The 22,834-nt window shown below is 43.9% G+C and overlaps 6 protein-coding genes across 6 annotated transcripts; 5 read left to right on the top strand and 1 right to left on the bottom strand.

The window, feature by feature from the left end:
• Positions 1–1,532: 1,532 nt before the first annotated feature.
• Positions 1,533–2,393, top strand: FOMMEDRAFT_94201 (uncharacterized protein; the record flags this gene model as incomplete). The annotated part of the gene is made up of 3 exons (XM_007270354.1): positions 1,533–1,604; positions 1,702–1,877; positions 1,907–2,393. 3 exons carry the CDS (start codon positions 1,533–1,535, stop codon positions 2,391–2,393), a joined length of 735 nt encoding a protein of 244 aa, XP_007270416.1.
• Positions 2,394–2,877: 484 nt separating this feature from the next.
• Positions 2,878–8,206, top strand: FOMMEDRAFT_170526 (WD40 repeat-like protein; the record flags this gene model as incomplete). The annotated part of the gene is made up of 9 exons (XM_007270441.1): positions 2,878–2,917; positions 2,966–3,101; positions 3,150–3,283; positions 3,335–3,576; positions 3,629–3,679; positions 3,736–3,934; positions 3,984–5,710; positions 5,759–7,856; positions 7,914–8,206. The coding sequence occupies 9 exons, from the start codon at positions 2,878–2,880 to the stop codon at positions 8,183–8,185; spliced, it is 4,899 nt and encodes a 1,632-aa protein (XP_007270503.1). The 3' UTR covers positions 8,186–8,206.
• Positions 8,207–8,943: 737 nt separating this feature from the next.
• FOMMEDRAFT_94275 (uncharacterized protein) lies at positions 8,944–9,815 on the top strand (the record flags this gene model as incomplete). The annotated part of the gene is made up of 3 exons (XM_007270358.1): positions 8,944–9,024; positions 9,121–9,296; positions 9,338–9,815. The coding sequence occupies 3 exons, from the start codon at positions 8,944–8,946 to the stop codon at positions 9,813–9,815; spliced, it is 735 nt and encodes a 244-aa protein (XP_007270420.1).
• Positions 9,816–10,439: 624 nt separating this feature from the next.
• Positions 10,440–11,684, top strand: FOMMEDRAFT_23087 (uncharacterized protein). Its single transcript, XM_007270297.1, has 3 exons — positions 10,440–10,809; positions 10,879–11,039; positions 11,110–11,684. The coding sequence occupies exons 1-3, from the start codon at positions 10,528–10,530 to the stop codon at positions 11,450–11,452; spliced, it is 786 nt and encodes a 261-aa protein (XP_007270359.1). The 5' UTR covers positions 10,440–10,527; the 3' UTR covers positions 11,453–11,684.
• Positions 11,685–11,813: 129 nt separating this feature from the next.
• Positions 11,814–13,150, top strand: FOMMEDRAFT_23086 (C-8 sterol isomerase). The gene is made up of 3 exons (XM_007270296.1): positions 11,814–12,159; positions 12,254–12,731; positions 12,807–13,150. The coding sequence occupies exons 1-3, from the start codon at positions 12,028–12,030 to the stop codon at positions 12,938–12,940; spliced, it is 744 nt and encodes a 247-aa protein (XP_007270358.1). The 5' UTR covers positions 11,814–12,027; the 3' UTR covers positions 12,941–13,150.
• Positions 13,151–13,239: 89 nt separating this feature from the next.
• On the bottom strand, positions 13,240–14,552 carry FOMMEDRAFT_23085 (uncharacterized protein). The gene is made up of 4 exons (XM_007270295.1): positions 14,340–14,552; positions 14,112–14,242; positions 13,864–14,005; positions 13,240–13,735 (listed from the first exon to the last, which is right to left on the bottom strand). The coding sequence occupies exons 1-4, from the start codon at positions 14,389–14,391 to the stop codon at positions 13,569–13,571; spliced, it is 492 nt and encodes a 163-aa protein (XP_007270357.1). The 5' UTR covers positions 14,392–14,552; the 3' UTR covers positions 13,240–13,568.
• Between the last annotated feature and the right edge of the window lie 8,282 nt (positions 14,553–22,834).

Raw genomic sequence — 22,834 nt, 5'->3', positions numbered from 1 at the left:
TAATGTATTATTTACTATCTTTTTGTATTCTATAATCAAATATAATTATATTTTATTAATTATTTAATACAAAATTGTAAGCAAAACCTAAACAAGCTATTCAAATGCTTGTAATGACTGGTATAAATTGTAAGAGGATACTATACTGTTAAAATTTGATAAGTATATTCTAACATTATTATTTCAGGAGGTATGTTATAATCACTTGTATATCTTGACAATATGTACAATCATAATTAATATCAGTAATTTTAATAACTATTCTGAATTCTTGCTTTACTTTTAGTAAATTATAATTGACTTGTGAAAACCACTATCTAAGTTATTATCACTTTTACAAAATTTACAAAAAGTAAAAAATATACTAGGTTATAATCTAATACAACTGTTAAGACTTTTTCGTGATGTGCTTGCACAGAGCCATTCGATCGACGGAAGGTTCGTAGCGCTGAGCTCCCGTGCTTGAAAACAATTAAACAAACGCCAGACCTGGTAATATTTCGTCGGTCTCCAATTATCCTCGGATTAGGCTATTGGAGAACGTACACTTCTTGTGCGCACCAACCGTATGTTTCGTGGGTTTCTATGTGAGTTGCGGTGAATAACTGACAGTCACTGTGCCTCCTTCATGTATCTGACTGTAAGTAACTGGAACCTTACAATCTTAATACGTCAATGCAGAGAGATTCTAGATAGCGGCCGGTCTGCTGCTGAAACTGACAAAGCATCGCGCTCAGAATAACACCGGCGTCCCTTTGATATGACTCAAATTCTCCCATAAACTGCTATCTCCGTCAAATCCAGTGCACATATGGGCCGCTCAAACGTCCACGCCACGAGAACAAATTACACTGTAAACTTCGATTGTTCGGGAATTGCCAAACAAGGGAACGTATAGATTACTGTAGACCTATGATAGAGGTAACGCAAAATCGAGAGTTGCAGGGCCAGAAGGTCCCAGGTTCGAGTGACATAAGGCATATCAGCTGTTACACAAATTTTGTGTGCATGTAACTCTGTTGGCCCCTGCTGCCAGAGTAAGACCATAATAAAATTATGCAACAAGCCATACAATACTCATTTGTAACGTAACTAAAGGTACGTAACAATTCAATTGTGTCGGTTACCTCTATAATAGGTTTACAGTAAGGTCAAGTGTTTATTTCCGAATTCTGCGGACATTGTTCAATACTTTTGCTTCTTAGGCGTTTCATCTGATTACCTGCCAGATACTTACTGTAAGCTTTAAAAACCGTTCGAGGAGTCGATTCCCTTTGACTCAGTTACGCTGTTTGTCGCACCCCGATTATCGATAAGCTGCTCCCTCTACGCGAGAAGAACTCCTGTGTATACGTGAAACGGGAGGAAGACGCAATGAACAACGGTTATGAAGCACAAAGAGCTACATCTGAGTGAGTATTTCCCATATGAGTCATTCTGGAAATACATTGAAATGGCACGATTGTCAAACGACTCATAGCCCGAGACCCACCTCCAGTTTGATGGCGCAAAACCAACGAAAAGGGACAGCTATGCTTGACCCAAATTTCGTGTTTCCCGTTCGCGATCTCGAGAGTGCTCGTGTCAAGTTGACACCATTCGACGTGCGCATTTCTTCGTTTCATTCGGCAGTGGTTATTAACGATGGGTGATGTTGGGTATTTTTGCGCCGCTTCGTTTTGATGAACTACACGATCTTAGCCTCTCTTGCACGGAGAGGAATACTTTCAGAAAAGCAAAGAAGTTCCAGAGATATACAAACTCTACCATTCCGGTCCGTTCAACTCAAGAGAGGAATTTTTCGACGAATATATCGAGGAAAGGATTCAGAAAGATCCAAATTCAGTCCTATTTGCTATCTTGGATAAAACTAGTGAGTATTTCATTTTAAGTATCGAAGAACAAGAAATCAACTAATCTCGCTGCCAGAGGGCACTCCACGTCTCGCGGGGACTATCGGCCTCTTGAACACCAAACTAGTGAATCAGAGTACAGAGATCGGAACCATTGTCGTCTTCCCCGAATTCCAGAAAACGCACGTAACATCCAACGCGATCGGCCTCCTTCTACACTATTGCCTCGAACTTCCTGCCGAACACGCCAAAGGCGAACTCAAGTATGGTCCGGGCCTCGGATTGCGACGCGTGCAGTGGACAGCACATGGGGAGAATACCCAGTCTGTTCGTACTGCGGAGCGCATGGGATTCCGAAAGGAGGGTTTGATGCGCTGGGATAGACCATTGAGAGAAGGAAAGATCGGATTGCACGTATCTCCTGAGCGTGCGGCCGTTCGTGCGGGCGTCGGAATACATATCTGGATGTTGTCGTTGTGCTGGGATGATTGGGAACTTGATGGAACTTGCGCGGCCGTGCAGCAGCAGATGGATCGTTAATGAGCTGCATTACTTGTAGACCGTGGCTACATTTTTTTAAACTTGGGAATAGATCGCTCTCCGAATTCCTGGATGAATAGATTAATTTTTTTTACGAGTTCGATGGCCATTGTAAGAGGCCAAGGAGTATTTTCCCGGTGCTATTATCTGCACACCAATTTATCGAACAAAGCATTGCCTCTTCTTCTAGTATCATTAATTACGTATTAACGTGCACAGCCACATTATAGAGTTTGCAGAAAGTATCCAGCAATGGACATTAACCATGTTCACTACACATTGAGTTTTCTTGTTCTAATCCTTTACTTATTTTGTGATACTTCCTGGCATGGGATGGCATACAACCATGGGTATTCTACTTAAGGATCTCTTCTTGAGGTCTAGATAATACCCTCACAACACCGAATAAATGGCAACCTGCGGGATCAATGTCAACGACAACACTTCAACAGAGTGATTTCCCACTCTTCCCATCATCATCATCATGCTTGCTGCCGCTGCGGTCGCCCACTATTCTCTAGACGGTGTGTCTCCTACTTGCTTAATCGCCCGTCGTCTGATGTTTTGCCCAGTTCAGCGCGTGACAGACGTCCGGCACAGGTCAAGGTCGCACAGCTTCTACGTCAAAATAGAGTGTGATGGCAGAACGTTGGGTGACTATCAAATTAAGGACGACGGATCGTCTATCTCGTTTGGTATTCTTACTTTGTGAGAGTACATTGTGCTTTTATTTTGTCACTCTAATTGATTTTGCAGCTCATCAACGGACAACTCACCTATTCTTGGAATACGTGTCGTTAAGAGGGAGAGGGTGTTACGGATCAAGACCGAGGTCGGCTGCGTCAATGTCCGGCTTGTGGACCTGTGGAACAAATGCACTGATACTGAGGGTGCGCTTCGACATTTCTACTTTGCCTGTGCCCGTATTTATTTGTGTACAGCCCCAGTTGAAGTGGACGTCTTATCTTCATCTGGGCTGACTGCATCTCATTTGTGCTCTGTATACTTGTTTCTCGAAAGGATAGATGAAACTAAGCGTGCCGAAATCGACGTTCAATGCGTACCGCAGAATATAGAGCGAATTGAATTGTCTGCAAAAATCGCAGACTCCGCGGACGCGGTTGGATCGGTTGTTGAAGTGGTAGACAGGATTGTTGAAGCTATTAGTCATGTTGTAGAAAATGTACGTCTGGTGCTGTACTTATTGATGATTGCTTACAATGTTCATTTGGTAGATTCATCCGTACCTGAACCTTGCATGGAAAGCGACCACCGCTCTGTACAGAGTACATCTCTTATTCGCATTGCCTTTCGTAAAACCATGCTGATCTGATACACGTAGATTGTTTCTCATCAATGGGAAACAGACAAGAAGCTGATTGATTTAGTCGATGTCATGATGAGAGCTTACGAATTCGCAAAGGATGTGAAAACTCTTGGTGACGGGGCCAAGAAGCTGACAGAACCTACTGATAGACTACTAAGACACACTATCGCCGTCTGCTTTTTTGTGAAAGAATATACGTCACGGAGTTTCATAGGTTAGTATCAATTTATCTCGACCCTGTAACTACTGAACTTGCTTGTTAGAGAGAATTTTAAGGATAGCTAGTCGACAAAAGGTGGACAAATACAAGGAGGGCTTCATTGTTCTCAGGCGGGATCTGGACGCGTACCTTGCTGTACATACTGCTTCTACTGCAGGTTATATACGAGACAAGGTCGAAAAGGCCTATGATATCGGTGCGTGTCCACTAAGTAATGTAGACCGATTTCAAGCTGAAGACGGTGCGGCAGGGATGCGGCAGCAATTTCAGGTACAAGAGCAGCGACTTCAAGAACTCAAGGAGTTACTGGAGCCGATCAGGTCCGACGTTTTTAACCTTGCTCGCTGCCTCCCGAACACGCGTATGGAATATCTAAGAAAAATCAAGGACTGGTTATTCTCACCTCCTGAGGAGAATATCCTCTGGCTCAACGGGATCGCCGGTTCTGGGAAGAGCACCATCGCTGCTTCCATCACGGACCATTGTGATGATGAATCCTGCCTTGCGGCATTTCTTTTCTTCGAACGAGGGAAGGAGGAGCATCGGTCTATTATACGGACCATTGCTTATCAGCTGGCAGCGTTCGAGCCATCCCTTGCATCGCATATAATACCTGCTGCCAAGCGGCTCAAGAGTTCTTCGCCTGCTCGACAGTTCGAAAAGCTTCTTTTGAATCCACTCAGGTCTGTTAAAGACGTCAAAGGTCCGATAATCATCATTATCGATGCACTAGACGAGTGCGGCACTGCGGAGCAACGGCGGGAGATCCTGGAGTTGCTCAAAGTCAACTTCGCAAATCTGCCATTGGACGTCCGGTTCTTCATTACAAGTCGACCTGAAAACGACATTCTCAGGTCACTCGCATCACGGCCACATATACGTGAACTTAAGCTTGATCCCGCCTCGACGGAAAGTCGGCGCGATGTACTTGCTTACATCGACAATGCAATGCTCAAGGCGGTTGCTGATCCGGTTCCGGACGGGTTCGCATGGACCGTTAAGATGAACATACTCGGTCGTGCAGCGGACGGGTTATTCATCTGGGCGTCGACCGCGGTTAAAATGGTGATGAACAGTGATGATCCATTTGGAAAGCTTGACGGGCTCGTCTCCAATGTACATTCGCTCAACGGTCTCGACAATTTGTACGCTACTGTGCTTGAGCAGTCGGGAATTTCATGGGAGGACCCTAAATCTGTCGAACGATTCGGGAAGGTCCTCGGTCTTATTCTTTTCGGAAAAATAACTCTTTCGGAGGACGATGTCGACAAGTTCTTGGGCATCGGACAGGGGAAGTCACGGCTGACCCTCCAGAATCTGCGATCTGTTCTCTTTTATGAGCCTGGGCAGTCCATTCGTCTCCACCACACATCTTTTGCTGACTACCTTTTGTCGCGCGATCGGTCCGGTAATCGTCAATGGTTCATTGATGCCAATAGTCAAAGACGTACAATTGCCTTGAGATGCCTCACAATAATGAGCGAGTTACTACATCTCAACATCTGCAATCTTGAGACGCCCGCTATAAAAAACGATGATATTCCCGGACTCGAGGGACGCGTCGCAAGATATATACCGAGACAACTTTCATATGCATGCCTATTCTGGTCTGAGCATCTCTGTGACTTACCGAATTCTGAAGATATGGTAACCGCTCTGCAAAAATTCGCATACCGTAACCTTTTGTACTGGTTTGAGGTCCTTAGCTTGACAAACCACTTCACTCGCTTTGCCTGTCGTGCACTCATGGACGCTGTTTTATGGTTTCCTGTAAGTACTCGTTACGTCCTGCATGGTTTAATGTTGATTTGCACCTAGTTGGGTGAAACCGAAACTTCATCATTTCTATGGGACGCGTACAAACTGGCTACCGTCTTTTCATATCCAATTGCACAGAGTGCTCCTCACATCTACCTTTCTATGCTATCCCTCTCGGAGGACGAATCAGCGGTAACCAAGCATTATCGTCGGACCCATCCCACCATACATTTCACCCATTATGGGATTAAACCGCCGAACCCATGCCTCAAGATTTTGAGTAAAGGTCCATTTGCAGGTTTCTCTGTTGCTTTCTCACCTGACGGAAGGCGTGTCTGTGGTTCTTACCGTCGCAGAATTCGAATTTGGAACGCAGACAGTGGAGAAGTAATCACGGTCCCGTCCGAAGAACATGGAACTCATGTTTTTGCGGTGGCATTCTCACCCGATGGGAAACTCGTTGTCTCTGGCTGTCGAGACGGTACAATTAGAATTTGGGATGCTGAAAGTGGTAAAACGGTCACAAACCCGTCTGAAAAGCATAATGATGCTATATGCTCGGTCGCGTTCTCACTGTGTGGGAAGCACATAGTTACTGGCTCTGATGACTGCACCATTCGAATTTGGGATGTAAAATGTGGGCGGGTTGTGAAATTACTCAATGGACACGATGCTGGTGTCACCTCTGTATCTTTCTCGCCTGACGGTCAACGCGTCGTCTCCGGCTCTCGTGATTGCACCATTCGGATATGGGATGCAGAAAGCGGTGAAGTCGTCGAGGCGTTTAGAGGGCATAGCTACGGTGTTCTTTCAGTTGCTTTCTCTCCCAATGGAGATCGCATCGCCTCTGGGTCTGAAGATTGTGCAATTCAAATCTGGGACGTTCAGACAGGGGAAAGGGTTGCAGGACCTTTCGAGGGCCATGGAGGATCAGTTGCGTCAGTCGCGTTTTCGCCCGACGGGAAACGTGTGGCCTCTGGCTCTGGTGACAAGACAATTCGAATTTGGGACGCGGAAAGTGGCAAATGTCTTGCGGGCCCATTTGAAGGGCACACGGGAAACGTCATGTCAGTCGCTTTCTCTCCTGATGGGAAGCGTATTGTGTCTAGCTCTAGTGATAATACAATTCGGATTTGGCATGCAGAACTCGGAAAGGTTCCTACAAGTTCGCTTGAGTGGCGGAGACTGCCTATCAGCTCAGTCTCTCTTTCGCCCGATGGCGTGCATGTTGCCACTGGCTGTGAAGACGGCAAGATTTGGATTTGGGATGGAGATGTGGGACAGACTGTTGCGGGACCGTTTGAAGTGCATACAGACAGAATCCACTGGATTGCTTTCACACGTGAAGGAAAACGTGTTGTCTCTTTCTCTAACGATAACACGCTTTGGTTCTTGAATGTAGAAAGCGGAGAGGCCGCCGTGGAGCCGTTTACACCACGCCCAATCTCTGTCCAAAAAATATTTGCACTGTCGCCAGACGGAAAAAGTGTTGCTGCAGCTTGCGATGATGGCACAATTCGGATCTCGGGCGGTGGCATCATCGAAGGGCCGTTCGGATTTCGCCTCGAGTGGGATGAAAAGGGCGAGTTTGTGCTTCTACCGAGCGGAGAATACGTCGCTGGAGGTTCCGGTCGTGCTACAACTCGTGACTACAAACCAGTTATAGCAAATGGCGAGATACCTATATCGCTAGCTTTCTCGCCAGATGGAAGACGCCTCGTCTCTGGCTCTAATCGCGGCAAGATTGTGGTTTTGGACATTCAAACCGGGACGGTCGTCGCGGCTCCATTTGTTGGCCATCAGAGTTCCGTCGACTCTGTTGTTTTCTTGTCTGACATTCAGTACATTGCTTCTGCGTCTAAGGATGGGACATTTCGAATTTGGGATGTCAAAAATAATAATGTCGTTGCAGGACCAGTCAAAGTGTATGAGCCTTGCAAAACCAACTCAATTTCGTTCTCGCCTGATGGAGAGCGCGTCGCGTTTGGAAGTTTCAGTGGCTCAATTCGGATTTGGGACGTGCGAAGCGGGGAGGCCATCACAGAACTAGTTGGAGGCCATGGAGGGAGCATTACTTTGCTTGCATTCTCGCTTGATGGAAAGCGTGTCCTCTCCCAATCCTTTGATGACATAATTCGAATATGGAACATCGAAGCAGGTGAGCACGAATCAAGTCTTCTAGAACTACATAGACGGCTATTGTACCCTATTTTAGAGTTGCAGGCATTGTACAAGTCAGAAATCGCTGAAGGAGTAGCAACGTCATTTGACAGGCCTTCTGATAGCTGGCACCTGTCTGAGGATGGCTGGGTCCTTGGCAAAGGTGGTGAATTGCTTACATGGATCCCAGCAGATTTGCGAAATACGCTCTGGCGGCCTCGCACTACGGCCATACTTAATTGTCAGTTTTCTACGAGATTAGACTTCGCGAAGTCGCTGCTGGGGAAAGACTGGACAAAGGGTTATGTGCCTCGTAAATTTCGATGATACTTCACTCGACTTAGGACGCGTAAATAGTTTAATATTTTATTCCTATTTATTTATAGGCCTGTACATGCATCTCGGGCTGCCCTTCTCTGACCTCAGTCTCCAACAGGAATATTATTTAGTGTGATAAGATATATAATCATTCTGAATTAGAATGACAGGATAGCCAATGGTGAAGTGTCATCTTGTGGCCAGTCAGAGTGTAGGCATCTAGCCAATGGTACATGCTGAGACGCCTGTATGTGTGTGAAGTTGAAGACCTTTGCACCATAAGTAACAGCATCGCCCTCGATTGGATCTTCGGCTTTACCAATTTTGGCGGTATGTAAAAAGTCGTTGCTTCTGCCATACACTGTTCCCTCCTACTGCCTAGTTGTAGCGTCTAAACAGTCATCAGGTCTGCAAAAAGACGTCGCCCTTTAATTGCTCTCGGCTAGAGTTCATTGGACTTCTGGGGCGTACTAGCTGAGGTTCGCTCGCTCGTTACTATTTGAGTTACACCGAATAACAAACCATATGGGTAGTGCACTCATTTAGACTTACTCAAGGGTCCTACCGGTAGCTTCGCAAGCTTCATTCTATGTAGAAATATTTGAGCTGCGGCGGGAATAGTGCCAGATGTGATAAAGTTAGCGATCAGAACAAGGTCAGCGGCCCTTTAGCACGAGTCATTCCAACATCGCTTGAAATGACCGGATTATCGCGACACTCCTTGCTCAAAGTCCATTATTCACCTGATGGTTCAAGACGAGCAGGAAATGTCGTCCTCACTCGATCCGAACTTCGTGTTTCCGGTTCGCGATCTCGAGAGTGCCCGGGTCAAGTTGACGTTATTCGATGTGCGTCTCTTTCATCATGATCTTTGGCCTTTATCAACTAATAACCATGTTGATTATTTCTGGGATTCTTCGTTTAACGGGCGGGATAATCTATAGCCTCTCTTGCACGGGAAGGAATATTTCCAGAAAACCGAAGAAGCCCCAGAACTGTACAAATACTATCCGTCTGGTCCATTCAATTCATACGAGGACTTCATCGACGAATATATCGAAGGGAAGATCCAGAAAGACACAAATGCAGTCCTGTTCGCCATCTTAGACAAAACTAGTAAGTATTTCATTGCACATTCCAAAGAACGAAACATCCATTAAGCTCGTTACCAGAGGCTACCCCACGTCTCGCAGGAACTATCGGCCTCTTGAATACCAAAGTGATGAATCAAAGCACAGAGATCGGATTCATTGTCATCCTTCCCGAGTTCCAGAGAACACATGTCACATCCAACGCTGTCGGACTTCTCCTACATTATTGCCTCGAGCTTCCTGCTGAGCACGCCAAAGGTGAACTCAAGTACGGTCCGGGTCTCGGGTTGCGACGTGTGCAGTGGCAAACTCATGGAGATAATGCCCAGTCTGTTCGTTCTGCAGAGCGTATGGGATTCCGAAGAGAGGGTTTGATTCGCTGGGATAGACCATTGAAAGAAGGAAAGGTTGGAGTACCTGTCCCTCCGGAGCGTGCTGCCCTCCGTGCAGGCGCTGGAAGGCATTCTTGGATGCTGTCGTTGTGCTGGGATGACTGGGAGCTTGATGGAGTTCGCGAGGTCGTGCAGCAACAGATGGATCGTAAATAAGATGCTTTAGTTAATGATTGGTAGCCAAATTTTTAACTCGGAAAAAGATTGCTTTCCGGAGTCCAAAATCAATAAATGAGAAATAATGTTTTCGTCCTCAGCGGCTATTATAATTCAAGCCAAAGCAACAAGTCGTTTTAGTATTACTAATGACCGTGCAATTTCGTATTTTTCAGTGTTGTGTATTAGAGTATTTGTGCATGTATCTTTGTTCGTCTTGAGCAATGTATTTCTCGACAGGTATTTAGTCTCGAGATCAAGCCTTTGATAAATTTACTTTCGTGCTTGATGAGATCTTCAGTCCATATATTACGTGTTTACTGGCACGGCTTCTTAAAGCCCTACTATATTAGAATATACAGTAAGTCACTGATATGAATATTAATTAACATGATAAGCAAAAGCTAGAGCAAAATGAAATCGATACCAACGGTGACGGCAGCTTCCAGACCCTTCAGGAATATAAAACCTATCGTGAGGATAAAAATTAAGAAAAAACATGAGGAAAACACGATCCGCCGAAAAGTCAGGGGCGACGTGGCACTGGCAGGCAAGCGGCACGCGACCAAATAAGGACAAGGCACGTCGTCTCGTGTCCTCCTCATTCCGTTTCACTGACGTTTGTCCGACCGACGTTCGTCTCTTTCTCCACTTCTAACCGTCGCTCTTTTCTCCCTCTTTACGTCTAACTACTGAGGGTGGCCGGCGAGTGATGGCAAAACGGAAGGCGGCGAATGGCGCTGCGAAGGGTGGTGGCGACGCGTCGGCGCTAGCGGCTGCATCGGCATCGACTTCTACGAAGGACTCAAGCGTGACTGAAGACGTAAATGCAGCAGCCAAAGATGCTGCTGCGACGACAGCAGGAGGGAATAGCGGGTCGAGCCGTGTGGATATCCTTGCTGCGAGTGCAGCCTTGACGGACCGCGAACCTATCAAGGTGAATAATATGAACGCGACAGATTTGAAGAATGCGTGTGATGATGCCGTAAAGCGGGTGAGTCCGACTCCAACTTCCCCTGCACCTGCGCTCCGTGTTGATGAATGCCATGCCGTGATTATATAGCTACTATCACAACCAAATCTATTCAAGGAGAAACACACTCATACGGATGTGAAGCTCCTACTCGGTTGGGCGAGCGTATTCACCGCTGTCGGCACAGCATTGTACGGATGGAAAGTCGAGTTTGAGCAGGCGAAGCCGCTCGTATGGATTGGTGTAATCTTGTAAGTGTCCAGTCTTAATGTCTCATATGGCGTGTATCAACCCCCTAATCGCGTGCGTGCCTTCTTGCAGATATGTAATCCTCACCTCCGCGTCGACTCTTTACTCATTCTTCATCGAAAAAGACACCGTCTTCGTCGGTCGTCGTCGTACACTCGCAAAGCGCGTTGAGACAGAGCACATCACTGTCTCAGCTCGTACCCTCCCTTCCGTTGCACCGGGCTCCGCGCCGCGTTATCGCGCGTCTGTCTCCTATGTCCGTTCGTCAAACGGCGGCAAGTCACTCTTGGGCCGTGGACAAGCGATAGAGGACCGTCCGTACAACGAATTCTTCGATGAGGAAGGGACGATGGACCAGGAGCGGTTCGAGCGCTGGTTGGGCACGTTGGTTGAGCGTGTCATGGATGGTCGATGATGATGACATCTTTCTCTTCTTTATTTTTGTTTCTGTTGTGAGGTCTGTTTGGACATCCACCTATGCACTCCCTTTCTTTCATTTCATTCGTGTTATACACTCCGTATATACTTTCGTGTCCCTACACGGCCTGCAATTTGTAAAAAGCCAAAAAATGCCGGCATCTTTCCGCTGTGCGCTGGTTTCGGGTGACTTGTTATTGGCCGGTGTGTTTGTATTTATTTGATGATTACGTACGTAAATAATAAATAAAGAAATTGAAATAAAAATAAAATAAAGAAATTGCACGTGCTCCTGAATATCAATTGAATTGATCATGAATTTCCGCGACGCGTCTTTGGGTGCTCTTCTTCTGCGCCCGTGGCTCTCACAAGTCTTATCCGCTCACAAATATCCTATTGCTAATCAAATCAAAAATCTATCTTGTCTCGTACCACAATCTAGCGCTAGCAGATCGCCTGATCGCGTTTTGGATTTTATTTCTAAGCAAGGAACACGTATCTGCTATATAAATATAAGTTTACTTCCGGTTTGTGATGTCTGGATCTTTCAAACCGCGAAATAAAGGGAGCAACATGTCTTCGGATGCTCAGAAGAAGAGCGCGGCTACGAATGGTGGAGTTGGTGCTTGGGTACAGAAATGGCTTGTACGATTAGGTGTACTTGCGTTCTTCGTACTTGCTGGGAGGTATCTTGATTCTATCCGGGTGAGTTTTCTCGTTTGATTTCCTCGAAACGAAACAGTTTTTGGTGTCTGATAATTTCTTGTTCGGATGGGATTATGATGGTTGTGTTGTGTAGCACCAATTCTACGTCTTCGACCCCGTATTCATCAACGCAGTCGCTAATTCCGCCGTATCCACACACGGAGACAACATGACCCTCATAATCCAACACATCGTCTCAAACCTAACCACCGAATATCCTCAACTTCCACACATCTCCTCCGGTCGGGGCGGTAAATCCCTTGCACTCAATTCCCGTACAGACGAATGGGTATTTAGCAACGCCGGGGGAGCGATGGGCGCGATGTACATCATCCACGCGAGTATTACTGAGTATCTTATTGTTTTTGGTACGCCGTTGGGTACGGAGGGACATTCGGGGTTACATCCCTCGGATGATTATTTTAATATCTTGCATGGAGAGCAGTGGGCTTTTAAACCTGGAGCGTTGGAGATGGAGGTGTATAGACCGGGTGACGTACATCATTTGAAGAGAGGGGAGGTGAAGCAGTATAAGATGCATAGAGGGTGTTTCGCGCTTGAACTTGCTCAGGGTGGGTTGTTTTCTGCGTTTATCTGAGTCCGACTATCTTGATGGTTACTGATGACGATGATTGTTGTTGTTGTAGGCTGGATCCCGTTGATGCTCCCGTTTGGCTTGGCAGATGTCTTCACGTCGACACTCGACCTGCCGACGTTCTACGAAACGGCGCGTATCACTGCCCGTGAGATGTTTAACAACCTCCGTGTTGGGAAGATCTAGCGACGATTTGGAGTTTGGAGGATATTTTGGATATATTTTCACATAACTGCAACCACATTACATGAGTAACTGACTATCGACCATGATGCTGTGAATTTGTTATAATTTGCTTGGTTGATTTATTCATACCCACAGCTTGTTTGGATGTTATATTATTAGTCTGATTTTATCGTACAAGTGTTGCTTGAGGAGATATTCATGTAGAGACGCCCAAACTAACTAGCTACCAATTTGATGCCGTGAATCGTTGATTCCCACAGCTACTGTGCTTTTTACTGTAATATATAAGGTTTTATTGTTTTTTCTTTTACGTTGGAGGTGAATGGTGGTACTAATACTATTGCACGATATAAAATCGGAATAACGATAAACTCGGCCCAACCATCTCACATATTCTCCTCAGTATGCACAAGAAATTTACAAGCAAAAAACAGATAAGAAAAATAAAGGCACACAGCGCCAATCAAGAAACCGCCACTCTCAACTCGCAACAATCCATCAAACTCGAAAGCATTCCACATGTTAACCACCATCTGACAAATTCAGCAGCGCCACCGCCGCATCACTTCCCAGTAACCCGATCGCACGCCGCCTTGATTCGATCGCCGTGTGCCATTTGACCGATCGCTTAGAGGCTGGAGAACATCATTAGCGCAGAACCGGCTAGGATTGCACCGAAGCCGACGACGACGACGGTGGAGGGTGTGTTAAGTATGATGTCTGTGGGACCGTCCCAGCCTGGTGCGATTGTGAGAACTGCGTTGGTGAATGTCTTGTTACATGCACCCGCATATTCTGTATAATTAAATCAAACAAATGTGATTATGCGTCAGGATATCATCATATCGTAAGAAAGAGCGTGACAAGACATGGATAGATGGGTGATGGATGATGGATGATAGGGAACGACGGTTGGGACGTACGAGAGAGAGCCACGTTAGAACCGATACGCGGATCAGGAGCTTTCTCGTTTCGTGCGACAAGGAAGTTAAACATGCATTGTTCGCATTGCGCCAACGCGGATGCCACGTCGTTCGTGCATACGCAAGAGTCATCAGCGCAATTCTGTACCGCGTAACCAATTCACCAGTACAACATCGTTTCGCCATCAAAGGAAACGCAGATGTCAGACGATGCAATCACGTTGAGGTTAGAGGTGAACGAGACGTACGACAATAGTCGAGTTTATAGTTGAGCAGTTTGTCGTACAAGCATCGAGATATGGTCCTGAGGGAATCTGGAGAAGCTGTTGAACAGTGACATTCATCGTCATTCCTGGAAGCGAGAAATTCAGGGCCGCGACTGTCCAGCAGGGTCCGAATTAACGATGACGGCACAAGGGTCATTTATGCAATGAGCTTCTTCACCGAAGATATAAAGAAAGGAAAGTTGGACGTACCACGACCAGCGAGCGCAAGCGCAGAGACACACAGAACGAACGCGCGGAACATGTCGATTTTGATACTTATTCTTACGAGTAGAACTTTCGGAGATAGATGATTGAAATGGTGCAGAGAGGGAAGAGACGGTTAAAGAAGAAAGTGAATGGAATGAGTGTCTACCAGAGACGTTGAATGCGAAGAAAGACGAGAAAGAGGGATGAAGAAGGGAGAGGGTGGAGGATGGGAACAAGCCTGTAGTCGCGACTGTTAAGGCGATTGACGGCCACGCCGGACGTCGGTTGTCTTGGTAGCCGACCGTCATATTAGTCATCAGCCGTCGGTGTATCCCTTTTTAAGACGGTGTTTCTCTGTTTGCAGCCAAATTGTCCAGAATTCTTGCAACATTAAAAGCAGAGCGGTGCTCAAGTGAAATTGACTGTTGCTATTCTCACCTCTAAAAGGAAGATAATTCTCTCCCGCTGATTTTCTACAAAGATACAACCACTACTTTTTTTATAAAAAATAAGAGGCTGTGATTTGGATCATTGATGCACAGATTCATAGAGTTCATCGCCTTTTCTCGTGTTTACAGCCCACTTCGTCCTCTTCAACCATGAACACCTATGATACACTGTCATTACCCAAAAGTATGGCTGAAAATCCTGATGATATGCTCCAAAGGACACTGAGACGTCATCATAATCGCGATATAACACGTTTCATGACGTATGATAACAGTCAACCACGAGGTGGAGGTGGATACAGCAACGTTTTCGTTGGAACGTTTTCTGTCTCTCCCGATAGAATACAAAAGACTACTGTACCACAGAAGTGTGTGAAAGTTGCTGTCAAGCGATTCTGCATATTTATTCAGAAGGATCCAAGCTTTGAAAGAGTTTGTTGGTGTGCATTTGCTGTACTCAATCGTCTTGCAAACTAACAGCTAAATTTCCAGATCCTTGCTAAAGAAATGTATGTGTGGTCTACACTGTACCACAGAAATGTTCTTCCATTTTTGGGGTTTGTGTTAGAGGGAAACTACCCTCTACTCATTGCTTGGTGGGTGGAAAATGGAACATTGGGAGATTACCTAAGGAAGCAAATTAAATTCGACATCAAAGGGATGGTCAGTTTCTCCTCACAGACTCTCTTTTTCAGAAAGACTGACCAGGGTGAGTGCCTCATCTTAGGTTCTAGGATTAGCTAGTGGTCTTGGCTATCTGCATATGTCTAATGTGATACACTCTGATCTTAAGGCAGTAAGCAGACCACTTTCTATCTTAATATAAACTACCTGACAATGCCCCAGGATAATGTATTAATTGAACACTTGTAAAAGGGTCAGAACAAAGGAAAGAGATTGACACAACAGTAAGTACTAATGCTCAAAACATAGGAGAGTTGTAGGGTGGTAATGGGTAGTCTTGATCTGATGTTAGTAACAGTATAGAGGGGACCCAAAGGCTTAGCAAGGGGACCCAGGCTACAACTATCCTACACAACAGAAATACAGAATGTAAGCACCAGAACATAGTTGGAACTTGTGGAACAGGCAGAGAGAGAGAGTGAGACAAGAGTAGAGTATATAGAATGAGCCTAAGAGTACAGGACTACCTGGAGTAGACAAGATCAAGACTACAGGACCAGTCTGATCTTGTATGCTTATATATACTAAACTACACAAGAGCACTCAGGGAGTATGAGCCACTAAGAATGATAAGCCACAAAGAATGAAAGAAAGGAATGTCAAAGATAAAGGTACAAAGAATGAAGGGATAGACAAAGGGTAAGAAACTATAGAATGAACAGAGAATGAAGGAGTGGTCAAAGGAATGGAATGATAAAGTAAGGAAGGGTAGTAGTAAGAGTCAGCATGCATATAGTCCATAGACAGTGCCTCTGAGGGACAGAAGTCCTGAGTTCCAGTACAGAGGGGTGCAGAACCCTCAGAACTGAAGGTAAGAGAGCAGAGAATTGTAACAATCTTGTTGTTCTGTTTTGATTTCCAAATGTAAAGCTAGCAAACTTTGTTGCAGCATCAACCTTGTGAGAAATGCTGAAGTCACAAATTAGCAGATTTCCCATTTTTAAATTTTAAACTTTCTAAACCCTTTTAAACTTTTACCACCCTTCTTCTATTCATTACCCCTTTTAGTTTAGTGTTGACTCCTTTGTAGTGTAAACATGGACCCTACTATACTAACTGCCACCTCTGCTGTCCTGCCAGATCAGCAGTTACAAGCAGAGCTAGCTCAATATGTGTAGACCTCTATCTAAGAGGCCTTTACCAACCATATGCTCCCAGCCCCTTCAGAACCCATTCTGATTGTTCTAGAAGTTGCAACCTGTTCTGGAAAGAAAGTACATGTAGCCTACCCTTTAGACTTTAATAGGTAGCACTTTGAGGACTTCTAGTGCCAAGTCAAACTATATGTAGCTACTACTTCAACCAATCTATCCTCAGATCTCAATTGTGTCCTATTCATCCTCTCCTTCATAAAGGAAGGCAATACAGCCACCTGGGCTCAGAACTGGATTAAAGGCTATTAGATTGGAAGTCTGATCCAACTTCAGAACAATGAGTCATACTCAGAATTTATAGGGCAGCTCTGTACTTCCTTCATTAATCTGAATAAGAAGTGTAATGTGTAGAACAAGCTTGTCTCTCTGTAACAAGGCAAACATTCTGCTAATGCCTTCTTTCAGGAGTTCAATATCCTGGCCTGGAAGGCAGGATTCACACTCAGGTTTGATGATGTCCTCATCAGAATACTTGAAAAAGCTCTTCACCCAGAACTGGTTGATAAGATTCTTAGAATGATACTAGAACTAGTCACTTACACCAAGTAGAAGATGTACACCATCTCCTTTAACTAAGCTGTAGCTTGAATGTGTCAAGTCTGTACAGAACACCTGTACATGTGTCTAGCTCTGACAGTTCTGAGCCCTTAGATTAATCTGCCTGTAATTTGTAATCAATCTGTTCTGATAGACATTAGAGAAGCCTAGAAGTGAGGAGTATACTTTGCCTACAGAAAGTCAGGGCACTAAATTAAGGACTGTCTGTAGAAGCAACAGTATATCTGTCAGGTCATTAGAGTAATAATGAGTGACAAGCAGGATTTATAGTAAGAAGCCTTTTCTGCAAATCTGAAAGTCACCTCAGAACTCCTAGACTCTGACTATGTACTCTAGGATTTTGTAGAGGCCTAACAGTGAATGTAGTACTGAAGAGCTATGACTTGGATTTTTTAATGGCCACTTTTGATTCAATAGACACTATAGGATTAGAAGTAAATAAAGTAAGAAAAGTAGAAAAAGTAGAAAAAGTAGAAAAAATAAATTAACAAAATTATTTATTAGAAAGAAAAAAGTCAAAAACAAAAGTAGATAGTTCTCCTATTTCTTCTAATTCTTTTGATTCTTCTCTTCACACTTTATCCAAGTCTAAATCTGTACAATCTGACCTGCTACTTCTGTGTTCTAAGATCTTAGAACATTCAGAATGTTACCTAGCCCTGTTTACTACTCAGTAGTTTGTCTGTAGTATTAAGCAGGGATGGTCTCAGCTGAGTTTACAGCTGAGAACATGGGTCTGTCCTTGTTGAAAGAGAGAGGTTAATAAGGAAATGTTAGTGTATATACTTACCCTCTCAGACAATAAGGCTGTACAAGCTGTATGTTCCCTTCAGAACAAGTAGCAGTTCATCTGAGAATGTTCTAAACACTAGCTCTAGGTCCCTGTCCTCTTGGCTTCCTTCTCAGGATCCTGCCAGATTCAAACAATAGCTCTAGTAGACAGTAGATGTACTGGTTTGTACATTAATAAGGCCTTTGTACAGGAACACCACCTCCCTACTTGACACATTCTACTTCCAATTCTAGTATACAATGTGGACAGAACCCTGAACCAGAATAGTCAGATTACTGAGTTTGTCCAACTACAGATGACCATTCAGGATTATAAGGAAAGTATTGAGTTTAGAGTCACCAACCTTAGAAAGACAGACATTTTCATTAGATTCAAATGGCTCAAGACTCACAACCCTACTATTGACTGGTTGGAGTAGACACTTGTGTTCAATCAGTGTCCCAAGTCTTGTGACTACCTTATACTACTGTTCTGAGTAGATACAGACACTTCCAATGTTATCAACAGTTCTGATGAAGGTGACCAGTTGTTCTTCTTCAACTAGGATAGATATGTGAATACATATTCTAGTTAAGGCAGAATAGAGTTGTTCTGAGAGGGTTCCAGACTGGTTCTGTCTCAGATATCCTTTAGATCAACTCTACTCTGGAACACACACAGACCCAGCCTGCCAGATTTCATCTGAGAGTTCCCTAAAGTCTTTAGTGAAGAGGAATTCAACCAGCTTCCTGAACACTGTCCCTAGGACTATGTAATTGAATTGACTAAGGGTTTCTAACCTAAGGATTGTAAGGTCTACCTACTCAACAGAGACAAGCAGGAGGTGCTTGACAAGTTCCTTCAGGAAAATCTTCAGAACAGCTGGATCCAACCCTTAAAGTCCCCTATGGCCTCCCCTTTCTTCTTTGTCAAAAAGAAAGATAGGAAGCTCTACCTAGTCCAGGATTATTGTTGTCTTAATGAGGGTACTGTCAAAAACAAGTACCTGCTTCCCCTGATTCAGGAGCTCATTAATAAGACACATACATCCAGGGTTTTCACTAAGTTGGATGTTTGATAGGAATACAATAATATTTGGATCCAAGACAGAGATGAGTAGAAGGCTGTATTCTGAACTAATTGTAGATTGTACAAACCAACTGTAATGTTCTTCAGACTAACCAACTTGCCTACAATGTTCTAGTCATTCATGAATCACATCCTTACAGATCTGATTGACTTAGAACACATTAGTGTGTATCTGGATAACATTCTGATCTTCACCCAGACAGTTGAGTACTATTACTGACTGATTCAAGCAGTTCTACAACAGCTCTGAGATAATAAACTGTTTCTCTAAGAAGTAAAGTACTCTTTTGTACAGGAGTCAGTAGATTATCTAAGCTTTGTAATTGGTGGAGGAGAGGTCTGTATGGATCTGGCAAAGGTAACTACAGTTCAGAACTGGCTACAACCTTAGAACCTGAAACAGGTCTAAGTGTTCCTTAGGTTTGCAAACTACTACTAATACTTTATTCAAGGCTTTAGTACTATTGTCTGGCCCCTTTACAATCTTACTAGCAAAGATGTTCCTTAGTAATAGGAGGATTAGTAACAGTCTGTATTTGAGTCCCTGAAGCAAGCTATCACTAGCAAGCTCATATTAGCAGTTCTAACAGTTGTAGACAAGTTTTAAGTCAAAGCTGACTCTTCCAACTTTGTAAATAGAGTAGTACTGTCCTAGTTTATTGACAGAAAGTAGTGTCTGATAGTGTTCTGATCAGAATCCCTCTCTATAACAGAACAGAACTACCCTATCTATAACAAGGAACTCCTCACAATTGTCTGTTCCCTGGAAGAGTAGTGTTAATATCTCCTTAGTACTGTACAGAAGTTTAAGATTTAGAGTAATCACCTTAATCTCCAATACTTCCAGGCACCCTAGAAGCTCAACTGCCACCAAGCCTGCTGGATGTTAGAACTGTAGGACTTTGACTTTGTACTGACCCACAAACCTAGAACACAAATAATGAAAGCTGATTTACTCTCAAGACAAGTAGGTTATGAAAGGGGGGAGAATGATAACAAAAATCTTGTTCTCCTAGACAATTCCTGTTTTGCATCCAAGACAATCTAAGAGATCTGACTTGAATCCAAGAATGTTGACTTTGTCACCCACATACAGTAAGCTCTGAGACACATACAGGACTAGGTTGTAGTAAAGCAGCTAGAGAAGCAGGCAAGGGATTAGGAGGAGGATAAGGATGGATAGGTTTACTAGGAAGGCTGACTGTACATTCTGAAGGATTGGAAGCTGTAGGAGGACATTGTCTGAGCTCATCACAACAATCTGACTGTAGGACATTCAGGCTGACACAAAATACAGGAACTCATTACTCAGAACTACTAGTGGCCCAGAATGTAGAGGGAAATTCTAAAGTATGTAACTGGTTGTAATACATACTAACAGACTAAGGCCCACCAGACAAGGGTTCAGGCTCTCCTACATCTGTATCAGATCCTAGATCACTCTTAGGAAGAAGTCTTAGTAGACCTGATTAGTGAACTACCTGAGTCTCAGAGTTACAACACTATCTGTGTAATTGTTGACTGATTCTCTAAGCAAGTTCATACAGTTCTGACCCAAACAGAACTCACTTCTAAAGGTATGGTGCACATTTATTAGGATCACATCTTCTGGTTACACAGACTCCCTCAGAAGCTCATTCATAATTATAGACTGTAATTTGAGTCAAAATTCATGTAAGACTTATATGTGCTTCTCAGAATTCAAGGGAACCCTTCTACTACCTATCACCTACAGACTAACAGTCAAACTGAGTGAGTCAATCAGGAGATTGAGCTCTACCTCCAGATGTTTATCAATCATCAGTAATCAGATTAGTCTGAATGGCTAGCTCTGACAGAATTTGTGCATAATAACTAGTAACACTCTATAACAGGACAATCCCTGTTCTTCCTCAATCATAGGAGACATCTGTACCAGGGGACAGTTCTAAACCAGAATAGCAGTTCTGAATCTGTAACAGACTTTGTAGAACAGATACACAGAACCAGGGAGGATGTATAAGCTCTTTTGGAAAAGGCAGTATAGGTTATAAAACAGAACTATGATTGGAAGAGGTCTGTAGCCAAGGATTACCAGCCTAGTAACAAAGTTATGCTGGAAGCTACTAACCTGACCACAGATTGCCTAATGAAGAAGTTGGACAATAAGTGCTTCAGACCCTTTGTTATTGAAAAGAAGGTTGGTGCCTCTGTCTACAAACTCTAACTTCTGACAACATAGAAGCACATACACCCAGTGTTCAACAAGGTTCTACTGTCTTAGTACTACAATCCAGGTTTTCCTTTACAACAAAGACCCCCACCACCTCTACCAGAACTCATTGGTTCTAAACCAGAATACAAAGTAGAGTACATAGTAGATACTAAGCTACTGTACAGAAAACTCAAATTCCTTGTTCACTAGAAAGGGTACTCAGTTGAGGAGTGTACTTGGGAACCTGCTAAGAACCTCACCCATACTCCTAAAGCAATTCAAGACTTCTATCAGCTTCATCCTAGTACTCTGTACAAACTCAGCCTTACAGATTTCCAAGCCTTACCATTCTGACCTATGCCTGAGCTACTGACTGAGCCTAATGTTCACCAATCAGGATGATTGGTTTTAGAGGGGGGGTGATGTTACAATTCTCTACTCTCTTACCTTCAGTTCTAAGGGTTCTACACCCCTCTGTACTAGAACTCAGGACTTCTGTCCCTTAGAGGCACTGTCTATAGACTATATGTGTGCTGACTCTTACTACTACCCTTCCTTACTTCATCATTCCATTCCTTTGACCACTCCTTCATTCTCTGTTCATTCTATGGTTTCTTACCCTTTGTCTATCCCTTCATTCTTTGTACCTTTATCTTTGACATTCCTTTCTTTCATTCTTCATAACTTATCATTCTTAGTAGCTCATGCTCCCTGAGTGCTCTTGTATAGTTTAGTATATATAGGTATACAAGATCAGACTGGTCCTGTAGTCTTGATCTTGTCTACTCTAGGTAGTCCTGTACTCTTAGGCTCATTCTATATACTCTACTCTTGTCTCACTCTCTCTCTCTGCCTGTTCTGCAAGTTCTGACTACATTCTAGTACTTGCATTCTGTATTTCTGTTGTGTAGGATAGTTGTAGCCTGGGTCCCCTTGCTGAGCCTTTGGGTCCCCTCTATACTGTTGCTGACAAAGATGGATGGCACACAAACTCTTTGATGAAGAAGGTGATAAGCATTATACAAAAGAATCAGATGTATGGGCATTTGGAATGACAATATTCATATGTTAGCTACTTTCACCCTCAAATATTAGGTGACTTCAATTAATTGGCAGGAGCACTTGTAGGACAGTTGGAAAATTTTGGGGTGGCTCAGCAAAGTGGACATACCTTAATATATACTAAATAGAGATGTAAATCTGTACAACTCTCTACAAGTGTCTGCAAGTGCTCAAACCCACTTGTTAGCACTTACAAATGTGTCAGAGTTTGAAATAAAGAAATGTCTGACTACAACCTAACAAAAATCATGAGTAACATGACATAGGCATTAAATGTCAATCTCTGCAAGTCCAGCTCTTCAATTTTGAGAGACTTGCATAACTCTTGGCATCTTAACTCTAAATTGCCAAAGCCCTTCTACAAGTGTCTCTGCCAATTAATTGAAGTTGCCTATTGTGGTTGAAACTGTGTCAATTTGGCAGGAAATTCTTACTCAACAGAAGCCTTACAGTTTATGTAATACCGATCTGCACGTGATGCGTGCCATTATGAATGGTCACATGGGGCATTTCACAATTCCTTACCTTAAAAAATA

The sequence above is a fragment of the Fomitiporia mediterranea genome (genome assembly GCF_000271605.1).
Source record: "Fomitiporia mediterranea MF3/22 unplaced genomic scaffold FOMMEscaffold_13, whole genome shotgun sequence".
Taxonomy (NCBI): domain Eukaryota; kingdom Fungi; phylum Basidiomycota; class Agaricomycetes; order Hymenochaetales; family Hymenochaetaceae; genus Fomitiporia; species Fomitiporia mediterranea.
This window is presented reverse-complemented; position numbering and strand designations above follow the sequence as displayed.